General features: G+C 43.4%; 1 protein-coding gene across 5 annotated transcripts in view; it reads right to left on the reverse strand.

Annotated features, from left to right (window-relative positions):
- The window catches only part of CLASP1 (cytoplasmic linker associated protein 1), a 1,131,138-nt gene that overhangs the window by 1,063,354 nt on the left and 52,302 nt on the right, over positions 1–15,482 (reverse strand). For all 5 annotated transcript variants that reach the window (XM_069224628.1, XM_069224627.1, XM_069224630.1 and 2 more), the window contains exon 2: positions 11,080–11,559. In XM_069224628.1, coding sequence (XP_069080729.1) covers positions 11,080–11,274 — 195 coding nt within the window. In that variant the 5' untranslated portion in view covers positions 11,275–11,559. The remainder of the gene's footprint in view (positions 1–11,079; positions 11,560–15,482) is intronic.

Genomic DNA, 15,482 nt, shown 5'->3' on the forward strand with positions numbered 1-15,482 from the left:
CCTCTTGAAAATGGACAACGTGGCGGCGGTCAGGTACATAAACCGCTTGGGGGGCACGAGCTCCAAAGCTCTGTCCGACCTCGCACAATCCTTCTGGGAGTATTGTCTGGAGAACCAGATCTCCGTGATAGCGGAATATCTGACCAGGCAATCCAATCAGGTGGCTGATTGGCACTCAAGGTATCTGAGGGATATGAGCCTATGGCAGTTGAATCCTTCTGTCTTCCACGTGCTATAAAACCGTTGTGGCACCTTCTCAATATACCTCTTCACGTGCTGGCTGGATCACCAACTCCCCAGATATGCCAGTTGAGTCCCGGGGACGATAGCCACGGATGCTTTTCTGCAGGACTGGCAGATGAAACAGGGATATGCGTTTCCGTCATTGGTGATGATCATGCGCCTGTCGGCGCAGGTACAGAGACAGCAGGCGGTCCTAGTACTAGTGACACAGATTTGAAAATTGCAAGCTTGATATCCAGTTTTTCTGGAACTTTTCCGGGATTTTCCAATCCTGTGCCCCTGCAGCCAGATCTCCTTCGGGATCCCTACGGGAATCCGCATCCTCCGGACGAGGGTGCTGTCTCTTATGGCATGGAGGATTACCGGAGATGGTGGAATGTCCCAGGAATTTCGAAACAAGCTGCCTCCCTCCTCTCGAAGGCCTGGGCAGGCAGCATGGTTTATAGACACTGGTCAACATGGTCCTGATGGTTGGGCTGGTGTTGTAGCAGATACCTGGGTCCAGTGGGTTCCAATGTTATCCACATCTTGAATTTTTTGGCATCCTTGGCAGAGGAATGCCAGGCGTACCGGTCCATAAAGACGCTTAGATTGGTAATATCAGCAGGACATGTGCCTACTAAGGGCCACCATGTCGGGGAACACCCCCTGATACGGAAGTTGATGTGAGGCATTCGTTTATTGCTCCCGCTGAACCTAGATATTCAGCTTTATGGGATGTCAACAAGGTACTAGTCCTTTTTTTAATTATGGCCAGCTAACAAATACCTATCCAGGAAGGAATTATCCGCAAATTTGGCTATGTTGCTTTGCCTAGTCTCCTGCAGACAGATCTCTGATGTACGAGACCTGGATATTACAGGTAGGGTATTTACCACGGAGGGAGTTACCTTTCCTATTTCTAGGTGGACGAAATGTAATTCCCGTATGGTGTCTTGCCTTTCTTCTCCAGATTCCCTGAGGTTATGTGTGGTATGATGTATCAAGGCATATGAGGCTATGACGAAAGAGTTCCGTCAGCATGGAGAACACCAATTGTTAACTGACCTCCAGAAGCAATTTCGATCAGTCTCTTCGCCCACTATTGTCAGATGGGTTCGTTTGACTATGCAGGAGACTGATATTGATCCTAAGATTTTTGTCGCACATTAGGTCAGAGGGGCAATGGCTTTCAAGGCATTTTACTTGAGGGCTTGATTGGAGGACATTCTGAATGCAGCAGATTGGTCCTCAGACTCCACATTCAAAAGGTTTTATTTCAAACCAATTCTCAATATTGGGGTCTCTACTGGTAGGGAAGCTTTAAACTAGCGTAACCCTCGCCTCCGGTCCTGACACATAATGAAAATTTTCCTACCTAACGTAACTGAAAGTTTTAATTCTATTAAGGACACAGAGGCAAGGATTAACCACCCGTTATGGCACGCTCATGTTCCCTCCCTTAACTGCTATGGGTAAAGGTAAGCATATTTCATCTTAAAATGCAGAGAGCTAATATAGTAATGCCATTACAGATGATGTTGTTTTGAATGATTGAGTGTCTTGTGGGAACGCATGACAGAATGTAACTTAGCGTAGGTTCTGCAGGTCCAACAGGATTGAAGACGGTCGCTGGTTGTCTGTGGTCACAGGAAGAAAGAGGAGGGACAACAGAGACAGAAGGCATTATTGAAGCTAAGGACTGTTACTGGCTGTTGGCATTACAAAATGCTACTGCTTTCATTCCCAAGTGCTGATGGGAAATGAAGTTTATTGTTGTTTCTGGCTTGGTTGCTGTAATAATAAAGTGAAGGAAGAACAAGCATAATCCTCGCCTCCGTGTCCTTAATAGAATTGAAACTTTCCGTTGTGTTAGCTGGAATATTTTTCACTCTCCATTCAGTTCAAGCATGATAATTTGAAATACATGCGATCTTTGCATTAAGTCTTAGCCTGCCCTCACCATACTTCTCACGTTTTTGCACTGCAATTCTTAGCATAACCCTTGTCTACACTTGATTTATCTCCACTCTCCAAATCCGGGGTAAAAAGGTGCATCTTCCTGTTCGCACATGTATTTCTTATCAGGCCAACCATTTATGATAAAAATCAAGACTCAAAAGTCACATCTATGTTCGTACCTTTCAACCACTCTTCTGGAATTAAACTTCCATAATTAAATTGTACAATACCTGTGCTACCTCACACTGCTCAACATGATCATACTTTCCCCATTCCTAGAGAGGTAACCATAACTTGAAGTTGTCTCTAAAGCTACAAATAGCATACACTACATGGAAGGTCAAGTCCCACATTCTATATGACCAATAGACTAATTGAGGAATAGCCCTTCCTCTCCCTTTAATCGTGAAAAACTAAAACATCTCTGATCCACACATACTTATAAAAATGCTTCACACGAAACCACTAGGCTAACATTTCAATTTCTACTACAGAATAATTGTATTTCCTGGAAAGTCCTGGATGCAAATGCCAGAACTTCTCCTATTTATCATGACTTTGCTTCAATGCAGCACCACACCATTATCATCATCAATGCTGGATTTGCTCATGCACAGACACATGTACTTCAGAGAGTATGCAACCCCTCTGATAACCAACATCCCATCTTTTCATCAGTACAAATCTCTATGATATTACATTCTTATAAATATCCTGACAATTCAATGAGTAATATCCTTATACATGAATCGTATTTGAATATTAGAAGATGCTGGAGTTATCACAGAACAATTAGATATTTAACGTGATGGTTTAACAACACTGGAATTTTGAACTTTACAAAACCAATACATTATTCAATCATAGAAAAGTAGCATAACATTGTGTGATCATCTACAGTATCCACAAATTCTTCTAAGGGCATAATTTGGGCCTACACAACTATAAAACATCCAAAATTCTTGAACCCATTATAGGCATTGGAGAAGACAAAATGGTAAGCACATAACTATCAAGAACTAGGTGAATTAATTAACATTTGAGATGAGAAAAATTGACTGTCTGAGCAACATGGAGGGTAATATCAAGGCCAAATATAAATAAGGCTTCCAATATTCATGTTTATCATTAAAACCTACAAACACAGGTGGAATCAGCACATTTTCTTTTCAGCATCTGTATGCAAGCAATGAAAGAAAATCTAGAAGGCACTAGGATCCAGTTATGGGGTAACAGAATACCAATCCTCTGCATATACATGTGGTTCTGCAGTTTCCACCGGTATTCTTCAAAAGAAGGGTTTACTAGGGACTTACTTGAATACTCAATTTTTCAATACATCACGCATTGGGTCCAAGTAGGCTATAAAAGACAGTACTGGCCTCCTAATAATCCACTAATTTTAATAAATCTGAATTTTGTGTTTCATCACAATTTGACATCATACATAAAATGTAACTGACAGGTGCTTGGTGCTCCCTATGTTTACACAAACCAAAAATAACAGTAATTAAAGATGAATGTACAAAGAAAAACAAAAAATATAAAGAATGATAAGCTGGGTATCATGGGAACAGTCCAGCCTGAACTTCCAGGCCGGGTCCTCCCTGAATCGGAACATAATGGACGCAAGACCGTTTTAGCCTCAAGTAATTACCAGTGGCTGAGATTAACTCAAACATTCTACCCATCACTTTTTTGTATACTTTGGTGGGATGCCCTAAATGAGATGGGTATCCCCAAACGTAGGTCCCATGCACCCAGTGCCACCGGAACCAAGCTACATCCGATTAATAAGCCCTAATAAGGACAATACTGGTCTTGGGTTGCTTGGATTCCGTTTCAGGGAGGACTTGGACTGGCAGTTCAGGCTGGGCAGTTTCCACTGGTGCAGCATCAAAACTGATTTGCATATAACGGAGTCCAAACTGAGAGGCATGGTGTACAAAATAACGATGGACTGGGATGTGGCCCAGAGTAATTACCAGTGGCTGACATTAATTCAAGCACTGCATCCATGAATAGCTTTAGACAGTGACAATTATGCTTTTCATTAGTGTTAGGTTTTTGTATGTCTATTGCAAATGTGCGGAAAAAATATTAATAAAAAATGCAGGCTTGTGAAATTCAGACTTTGTGGCTTTGACAATGCTTGTTTTCTAAACGTGAGTGTTTTGAGGCATATTATGCACTTGAAGACATCCAGTGACCCTCTAGCACACAACTTTAAATAGTGTCTCGAGAGCACTGACGATGCAGTTCTTAATCTGGGATGTTTGTTTGCTTGAGCATCGGGGAGCTCTGTTTTTTAAACTGTTGGCAGTTTTCCCTAGGGTTTATAGTACAATGATACTGTGAACTCTGATGTTCCCTCTTGTAACTGGCCACTAGTTTCGTTTCACTGGCTACTGAAGACTAGCATTTCAGTCACAGAGGATTATTAATATGTTTATTCTTGAATGCATTTCTTAAAAGGTAAAAGAAAATGAGAAAAAAATATAAGTTGCCACTTCATACTTATAAGGAAAATAAAACTGAAAAATACAAATAAGTGGGGTAAAAAATATCTGTAAAAATAAAGGCTGAAATATTTAAAAACTGAAATATTCAAAACCGGTAGGGTTCAAGGACGGTAAGCATAGAGCAGGAAGAACCTTTAGCAAAGAAAGGTGTGATTCTGCATTAGCAACTAAAATAAAGGATACAATTGCAAAGGAAGAGAAAAATATTCACAGAAAAAAAGCATTTATTTTTAAGCTATTCAAAATCAATCTGCACAATTTACACACTAGAGTTCGTATGGAGTTCCTGGGAAGCTTATTTTATAGGTGAATCACTTAGGAATACACATTGCATTACTTTTGGTTATCACTCGCAGTTATCATGTACATTTTCAGGTTTGTAATTCGCCAAGCCCCTTTGATTTTACTAAATCATAAGTATAATATATGTACTTATAGGGGCTTTCATCCAGCCCTCTTCATCCATATGTGTTTTTGTGCCATTCACATTTTTCTTCTACCCACTACAACAGCTTGGTGCAAATGGTTAGCCCACTTCAGCCATTGGATAATCTCACTGTGAGTGAAGTTTGCCCTTTCACAAGGAGCACATCCACACATAAATGAGTTTTCCTTAAATGCCAGGGACTACTATGGCAACAAAAGCTTTTTGAGACCAAAACTATATTTTTGCTACCAATCAATTTATCTTTTAATATTGTAGGGGGCCAGTAGCTTCGCCAATAATGACGTGTTGCAAAAAATATGAAAAACAAAAAAACATTGACAAAACCAAATGGCTGGGGGTCAACAAAGACCCATTGGCTTTGCCAATGCTTGTTAGATTTTGTCATGTTAATAGGGCGTATGTGCAAACTACAGTAAAAATGGAAATGCTCTTATTAAGATGCATACAACAGAGATCAGAAACACACCCGCGCAAAGGGTTCCGAAACTGAGCTTAAAAATATACATAGCCCAAGACAGACCAAGCTATTGTTCTTAATGTGCAATCCTACTGATGATGCAGCACAATCAGCTACAGGAAGTGACATCGATTCTGAGATCTGTGTGAAGAGCAGAAATCGTGTAAATGCATGGCCCAGACCAGAACAGTTATGTTTTCATTTGTATTTACAAGACCTGTGCATCTAGAAGTTTATGCCTTGCCAGTGACTGTAATTGTAGCCAAATGACATCTGTTTTTTGTTAAAAGTGTACTGATTACCGCACTATCACTCATTCAAGGAAGAAGTAAACTACCATATTGCTAAATCACTACAGCTTAACGAACTTGAAATAAAACAATATTTGTTTTCTCAAATGCTCCATTCTGGAGTCATTTACAAAAGAACACAATTGGGGCCCATATTCAAGTCCCAAATACTTTGATTTTGTCTCATAGCAGGGAATTAACTCCTTATTCTTTCACTAGGGTTAAATACACTTGTTTGTATACTCTGCCTTTGAAAAGGAAGTGTGGCATGGGCCATACATGCAGATCTGCTTTATGAAACATGCTCTTCATTATTGTTTTGAGAGAGAGACGTAATAACCCACTCAAACATTCACCTTGAACCATGACTTCTCCCCACACTCATCAACTGCATTACATGGCACGTTACACTCTGCAAATATATTTTTTATGTCATAACAGTGAAAATAACGTTATGCCACTTTACACTCTTTACTAGACAGCAATGGCCAAATTAAACCTGGTAATGTACGCACCCAATTACCTTACGCAAGACAACACATCTCTCTCACACACAAACTCTAAGAAAGTCATCAATACCCACATCATCTCTAACATGAACTCTGGTAACTCCATTACTTCTGGTCACAACTGCACTGGAAACACTAATGCCCGTTTCAGACTTTCCACACCATTCAACCCATTCCATGTTCATTTACCAGTGCTCCAATAACATTACATATGGCCTGTCCATCGACAATTGATTCATTCTAAACTTGCACCCAATCATATCTGACCAACTTGAACAAATAGCATTCTACCCAAGGGGCCTCCATTCGGCCTTCAACTGTGACTTCAACCTTTTCTTCTTCTTCTTCTACGTCATCTCTCCTACCAATCCGTCCCTTTGCAAAAGCCACATATAAACTAAAATATGCTTGTCATTTTCTACGTAGCTTAAAAGGAGTGTGCAATGTTGTCCTATGCAACCGCAATGTAGGACCACCTCTCCCAAACGTACCTTTGCTTCCACTGTCAATGAACACAATCAAGAACTACTCTGTTTCTCGTTTCTAACCTGTTAGTCTGACACTGGTATAAAGCCACACATATATGATAACTGCTGCACTGGTTGAAAAACATCCACATTTTCAGAAAAACAAATTGACAACTCCACCTGATGCAATCCTCTTGGGAAAGTATTCCCTCATGAACACACCTTTAGACAATTTAAATGCCATGTCGGTATTTGCCTGAAACTAAATTCACTGCAAACCATTTGCTACAGTAGTTCGCACAAGCTAATGCTTATGCCTGACTTGTAACCAATATGTTCAGGACGACCAAAAAACTATTGCTAATTTTGTCCAAGGCCTATCTGTGCTGCAAAGAACGTGAATTATGGTATAGTCAAGAATTGTAATAATAATAAACTTTACATACGAAAAGAAACTATACATTTACTGAAGAAAACAAAGATTAAAGTGATGTTACAGTTAGGTGTAAATATCAGTCATAACATCACGTTTTAAATATTAAAAAAAACACTGAAATTCACCAGTTATGGTTACTGTACTAACTATAACTTGTAACCCCACCATCTAATAACCTCACATATCACATCACTCATGTTACCCTTTGCTATAGGGTGAAGGCCATATGAAGTAGTTAGTTACTATCCTAAGGGCCCCCAAGTGTCTGGAGGGAGTGATCTCTGCATGAAAGTTTGAGTATGGAAGTGAAGAGTGTACAAACAAGGTAGCTGCCTACCCATCTGTGCTTGACTGCCCACAAGAGGTCGGCGGTCTGCAAAGTGTTCAATAGAGGATGAAGAATGTGCGTTGGAGGGCCTTCACCAGTAGGGCCCTTGGGGTGCAGTGGGGGTGATCTCTCCGTGGAGCAGTTCTGCACATGTGAAAAACTGTTCACAATAGGTACCTTCTCACCGATGTATTGTTGCACTTGGGTGCCTGGACAGAGTAGGTTCTCCATAAAAAGATGTTTAGAGGGCAAAGATAGTCCGCAGCGCAGAGGGGGGGGGGGGGGGGGGGGGGGGGAGAAGAGAGAGAGAGAGAGAGAGAGAGAGAGAGAGAGAGAGAGAGAGAGAGAGAGAGAGAGAGAGAGAGAGAGAGAGAGAGAGAGAGAGAGAGAGAGAGAGAGAGAGAGAGAGAGAGAGAGAGAGAGAGAATATATATACATTTTTTTTGTTGTGCCATTTAGTACTTAATTTCATACCTGAAATCCTGTACTGGTTTACTGAGTAATTTGAACAACAGTAGGTTCAATATTGTCAGCAGGAATGTCATCAGTTATTCTACCAATGATGTTGTTTAAAGGCTCACTGCTGTCAACAATGGTATCACTCAACATATCATGAGTGATGTGATATGTGAGGTCATGGCAGGGGTGCAAGATATAATTAGCTGGTGAATTACATTTTTTTATTTTAAAAAGTGAGGTTATTACTGACATTTTCGCCCAACTAAAACGTCACTTTAATCTATGCTTTTGTAAGTGAATTATTATGGGTTTTTTTCACCTAAGGTAACATCTTATTACCATGACTAACTAGAACGTCACTTTAAACGTTGTTTTTTTTCCAGTAAATTTCTGGGTATTTTTAATGTAAAATAAGATCTTATTACCATACGGTAACCCAGCGGGAGGTCAACTTCCCTTCAAACATGCCTTGGGAAGCACTGGCTCCTGTGGGACAATACAGGTGAGGAAACCCATGCTGTATCCCTCAGGACTCCCCCCTAGGAGATATCAAAATTTCCAGCGAAAGTACTGTGAAGGTGCTGATTTTTTAATGTTTTTATTTGGTCCTAGTGTGTGTGTGTTTGGGGGGGGGGGGTTATGTCCAGGAGTCAGGATACCCCATACCGTGCCACCTATCACTTCATATCTTTTTTTTCTTTTTAAAGTTTCAGGACACAAAGACCTAGTCCCTGTGCCCTGTAAATATGCAACGACCACAGAAAAATTTTTCATGTTGCGGACAGCTAGTGAGATTGCTGGGTCCAGTGAGACTGAACCCAGCCAAAATGGGGAAAAAAGTCCTTGCAATATATGCTCAAAATCCAGATGAACACCGGCTCGGACTCGTTCGGAGCCATATTGAATGATGGTGACTTATAGCAACATATTCCCTAAAACATGCATTATAGTTATTGCATAATACATTCATTTAGTTAAATCATGAAACAGATTTAGGGGACATCAATGGCAATACTTAATTCAACACTGGACAGTAATAAACAAGGTAAGTATTTTTAAGACTTCAAATTTAAAATAGCATGCTAAAAGGAACTATCAAACATTTGGCTGACTGGCTGGCTTGTTCATTATTACAGTGTGAACCTTAGTCAAAGTTCCATGCTTCATCCCGACATATATTGCGCATCCAAACAAAAACAGGAGAATGCCTGTTAAGTATAAACACTCAATGTAATCATACGATTTTGTGATATATGCAAGAGTTGCCATTTTAAAGGTACATTTAGTCCGCAGAGATCCCATATACGTTGTGCTCATAAATTAGCATATCAAGTTATTGTTGACCTTCCCTTTGAGAGCGGCTGCAAAGGATATAGATGTTACAGTATAAATAAATAACAGTGCCGGTTTTAATAAGCATATTTCTTTGTGGTCAATGTAGTCATTGCGAATTTTTTAAGAAGCTGAGGAAAGTCTTATGTAAACCTTTCATAGAGCTTATTACGTTCTTGTTGGCCTTATTTTAGTCTACACTTGAACGAGTCACAGGACACCTGCCGTTTGAAAAAAACCTGATAAATAGCAAGGGATCAGATATCGTTTGTTCCAAGGAATCTGAAAACACAGCACATTAATTTTAGCTTCAACGTTGCAGCTGAGAACACAACCTTTTTTTTTTTGTTGTTGTTTTTTTACAATTTAGATTTTTTTTCACAACACATCTTATTTATTTCTGCCAACTACATAACTAGCAATTTTCTTCTCTTAAACTTATGATCTTGAGATAGGACCTTGCCTTCTAGGTCAACTGTCCTGTTGTTTTTGTGTTACAGAATAATGCTCTGGGCATGTACATGTACTGACGAGTATCACACTACCAACCTGTAGCGCTGCGTAGTGGCAAACTAGTATCCATTAATGGCAGGGCTTGGTTTCCAAACACAGCTCACTAAAACCAAACCTGTTCCACAATAAAACCTGAGAGCACACTAATGACCCGCAATGGGTACATTGGTGTGACTATCAAATTCGTTGCTTTTGTGAAATAATGTATTTTGAAAGGTATTTCTTGTGAAAGCCAAACGTTGCTGTATACACGCGAAACAGACATAATCCAGAAGGAATTTAAGGTTGCTACTCTGTAACAAATTCTCAAACATGAACCAGGAAGAGAATCTGATGGCTTCCTAATTAGAATTTTGTAATGCCTTTAACTTTAATTAATGTGCAAACTGGATTTCTCTAGTGCTTCTAATGCTGTGAAGTATCATCTCCCAACTCTAAAGAGAAACTGACAGAGCACTATATATCAAGTCAGTAAGACATCATACTGATGTAATGCAGCTGATGCTCGCATCGTAGTGAACCTCAGAGAAGTAGGTTCGAAGCCCAGCAAGATAACTCAAAGCACCCACCTCTGAGATCATTAGGTGCAATCTTGCATTCCCTTCCCTTCTGTAGTGCTTAAATGCTGTGAGGAGTCAGCAGACTGACCTACTCCTTCAGAATGTAGATGTTACCCAGCTGCTCTCTGGTTACTTCTGAAAAATGAATATCATGGCAGCAAGTCAGTCTTTAATGAAACCTTGCAGACCTGTACTTTCAACTCTGTCTTGTCTTTGAGATTATTTCACAACCTATTTTATTTCTTTATACCTTGGTCCAAGGAACATGCATCAAAGCAGAACATGCTCCTTAATATCATTTGATATATTTGATAATTAATTTTACATGAGTAGTTGTCAACAAAACTTATTAAAAACGTATGAAGCAATTCTTACACAGGAACCTAGTGTCATTGGTTTTGCACACTTAAGGGGTGAAGACTTTTCCCAAACCACCTGTACTAGCGCTTACTCACTTCAAGAACGCCTCTCTTCGCCAAATAAAGCACTCAGTGTAGCCCTGCAAACACTTTGAACTTTTTAGACACATTTAAGCTATATGCCTACAGCCAACCTGTTGAAAACCAAATCTCACCTTATAGTTGCTGGAATTCACCCAAGAGGTGGCCAGGCCATCCACCATCTTGTCCAGAGCAGTCTGGTCGTGCTCCAGGTCTTGTGACTTCTGCTTGTCCGAGATGTACTCGATCATCTCCTGGCCCACTTGAAGGCGCTTGCCAACGTCCTTCTGCTGTATCTGTGCTATCCAGTACTCCATGTTGTGTTCCATGGTGCAGGATCAGCCAGGCACCAGCAATGGGAAAGCTATTGGCAGAAGGGCGAAATCCCAGGATGCCGCTATCTGGGAGCTTTTCCTTTGTCAGACAAAGCTTAGGGCTATAGGCCTGCGTTCCAGAGACGCGATCCGGGGAACGAAAACAATTCAGCATGTGTGTATGAAAAGCATCTGCAATATTAAACGTCCCATTGAGATCATCGACGAAGATGAAACCGTGAGAGGTGCGGCAGCGCTTTATCACGAATCTCAGAATAATTCATCCTTCAGCAGTTCATTCTGAAAAAGCAAAGATATAAAGAGATGTTAGGACAAGCAAATACAACAAAATCCCCGGAGCAAAGACATTTCTTATTGCCCAATTAAATGTTCGCGCAGTGAGCAAAAGTCGGATTCTAAACTGGTACCAAAAATAAAGTTAAGTAATACATTACAGTAAACAGATTACACTCCACTAGCAAAAAAAATTGAAGGTGATAAATCTAAAACAAATCATATTTTAAAATGACAAGTAGTACACTGTGCGCAGATTAGGACAGGTTGGGATCAAGTCTCATACTCAACATTCCATACTTGATATATACCTGGCTACAAATGCCTGCCTAGAAAACAATACTCTTCACAGCCTGGCCTTAAGATAACCAACAACCACCTTAAGGGCAGGTGGCAAAGTCTTTGGGCACCCATACTAGAAACACAACATACTACAAAGAACTGTTCGAATCCGAGTCTTTTAACAAAACAAATGTCAACTAACTACAGACAGCATGCATATGTGATTAATGGAAATCCCAGAACAGTAGGATAAAGATGCACAGATCTAGAAAGTGCATGGCACAGTGCTATATTAAGGGTTAAAAAAGTGCTATAAATATGGATAAAGAGAACACAGCGTAAAGGTAAGTCAGCTTCACTAAATTGGGACTAAACTATGCACAAAAAGCCATGATTTGTCCTCTCCTGGTAGCGCCTGCTATTTTAGGCCATGTTTCTTCTCAGATGAACAGTTTGCAAAATGCTATTTTATAAAAAAATATATATATCTGTTAATATAAGTACTTTTAGTAGGATAAAGATGCACAGATCTAGAAAGTGCATGGCACAGTGCTATATTAAGGGTTAAAAAAGTGCTATAAATATGGATAAAGAGAACACAGCGTAAAGGTAAGTCAGCTTCACTAAATTGGGACTAAACTATGCACAAAAAGCCATGATTTGTCCTCTCCTGGTAGCGCCTGCTATTTTAGGCCATGTTTCTTCTCAGATGAACAGTTTGCAAAATGCTATTTTATAAAAAAAAATATATATCTGTTAATATAAGTACTTTTTACATACTACTTTTTAAGAACAAACACCTCCCAGCCCCCACATACAATAAAGATTGGGTATTTTTCTACCACTTACAGCTATTTACATAGGGTGCCTTACAAAATCAACAATCAAGTACAGGTTTAATTAAAAGGTAATATTGGTAACCCAACTCAAGATACTCGTTTAGTGGCCTCAAAGGGATGAAAGGCTGAGTCAGCGTTGCCAGAATTCGAACCCATCCCTTGCATGTCAGACGCATATCTCTGCAGGCAGCTTGAGCATAGTGAACCATGTTCAGGATGTGGTATTATAAATTAAGGCTTTCTCACCCTACAGGTGGTGAAGAGTTGTTATTCTTAAAAGTGAGAGGAGGGGGGCGTGGCTTCGGGCGTCAAGATGGCGGTCGCACTCTGAGAGTGCTCTGGACCCCTCCGTCATCCGCCCTTAACTACCGCGGTCCAAGGGAGCAAAAAACACTATTCGTGACTCCCCGGCGTCCCGGGGGCCCAGCGAGAAGTCAGCTGGGGCGATCTGGTGGAGAGCCTGCGTTCCGCCTTTGTGCGGCGGCCAGGCCGATCCCGTGAAGCAGTGGTAAAGATGGCGGCCGCTGCAGGATGCACCCGGCGGGGCTGAGACAGGCTCGATGGCCCCGCCGGAGACGAGTGCTGCAGGCTGAAGGGCAGCAGGAGGCCCGGAGAGACTTGGGGCGCGCCCCGGCGGTGAATCCCTGCCATCGAGGTGCTGACGGGGCCCCCCTTATCGAGGAGGAAGACACCAGGTGAGCGGCGCCGCGCCGACGTGCGGAGGCACGGGTGCGGCCCGGAGGACTGGGAGACCCCCCCCGCCCTCCCGGGCGGCTTGCGGTGCCGCGCACGGGCCGCGGCGGGAGCCCTCCTCCCCGGGGTGCCCCTCTGGCTGGAAATAAGATCTGGAGCCGCGCGGAGGATCGGGGCCCGGCCAAAGGACCGGGTGGTGCCCCGGGGGGGCAAAGACGTGAATTGGAGATCGGGAGGGGGTGGAAGGGGAAGACAAGTGGTGGCAACCCCACCCCCCCCATCCCTGCAGCAACAAGAGGAGGCCCGAGGGCCTGGGGGCCTGGTTCAGGCTTCCCTCAGGCCCTCACCCGGGCGGAGCTCGAGCTGGCCCGCGGCAGATTCTAAACGGCGAACTGAGCAGTAGAGGACAACACCTTGGGGCAATCTATCCTGGGTCCCAGGTCGTACATGGTTGACCTTGGTCGGAGCGATTCGAGAGATTGGGGGCCCAGTCGTGACGGTGCGGGGCCTACAGCTGGGGTGCAGAGCCCTTAAAGTGGAGAAGCCTGGGTCTAGATCTTGGACGGGTTCCCCCCACCTCGGTGGAGGGAGCGAGAAAGGGATCTGAAAAGAAGGAGCCAACGGTGCCAGCGCAGGGCCCGGAAGGGAGTAAATGAGACTAAAAGACTGCCCCTGGGACAGTGAGCGCCTGCCGTCCTTGCGCGAACAGACACGGCGAGCCCTCCCACAGCCCAGGGCACTTGACAGCACACTGAACTCTCAGGCGTGAAACCGCATTAAAGAAGGTGTGGCGCACCTGACCCCCGCCTCAAGTGCCACGATGGGAAAAGATAAAACGAAAAAACAACCTCCGACCTCCCAACAAAAAATCGACCAGTTCACGACTACGACGGGCCAACGGGGAGGGGGAGAAGTGGCTGGTGGGGGCCCAGCCCCAGACGGGGTGAGTGCCATTCTCCAAGCTATTCAATCATCGCAGATGGCCGTAGAAACGAAAATTGGAGAGGTGCGAGTGGACATGGGCCTCATTAGACAGGACCTTAGAAATGCAGTAACCCGAATTACGGAGGTGGAAACCCGAGTTTTTCAAACTGAAAGCGATTTATCTGACCTCAAAACCAAAGTGGCCGAGCTACAATCCCGAACCGGCGACCTTCACCGCCGTGCAGAGGATGCCGAAAACCGGGCCAGACGCAATAACCTACGCTTCATAGGTTTCCCAGAGGGCATAGAGGAGGACAAGGCCGCCGAATTCCTGGAGAAGTGGATCAAATCTTGGATGCCGGACCAATCCCTCTCGCCCTTGTTTGCAATTGAACGAGCCCACAGGGCGCTCGCGCCTCGCCCACCTCCGGGCGGCCCGAAGCGCCCGATGATCGCACGATTCCTTAACTTTAAGGACAGAGACAATATCCTCAGGGAATCGAGGCGGCAAGATGGTACGCAGTGGAAAAACCACAAAATCCTAATTTTCCCGGACTACACCAGAGAAGTCCAAACCCGCCGTAGGTCGTACGAGCATGTTAAGCAAAAACTTAGGGCAATGCAACTCTCGTACATGCTCCTTTTCCCCGCACGCCTCAAAGTCCTCATGGCTGGGAAAACCTACTTTTTTTTAATGCCTGAGGAGGCCTGGGACTGGCTGACAGAGGAGGGCATCGGAGCCCGTAGGGGCCCCCCAAAACCACTGGAGGATCCCCACGTGTCGAACCCTCATCATCGGAGGGGCCCCGGAGGAGCCGGCGACGCACCAGATCCCGGAGAGGCAGACAGAAAGACTTGAACACCCCTGCAGAGGATGGAACGACCCGGGACCCTAATCCCCATACCGAGACTGGCACTGAGGCTCTCCCGGTGTCCCGGACACCGTCCCAGTCCGCCGAAAATGGACGACTGAGTCAGTCTCCGGTGCTCGGCTGACAGGATGTGTGAGGCCCCTGCGCGAGACGTAGGGGGATTCGGGCTACGCTTGGTCCACTCGGGCAACCCCCAATGGGACTAACATTGATAGCCCCGGAGACTTCCTAAAGTATGGTGTTGAACGCTTGATTTGTGACTGCTAATTGCAATTGATCCGAATGAAAGGAGGGGTCCATCACTCCACTCCAATGACAG

This window comes from Pleurodeles waltl, chromosome 3_1 (assembly GCF_031143425.1).
Source record: "Pleurodeles waltl isolate 20211129_DDA chromosome 3_1, aPleWal1.hap1.20221129, whole genome shotgun sequence".
Taxonomy (NCBI): domain Eukaryota; kingdom Metazoa; phylum Chordata; class Amphibia; order Caudata; family Salamandridae; genus Pleurodeles; species Pleurodeles waltl.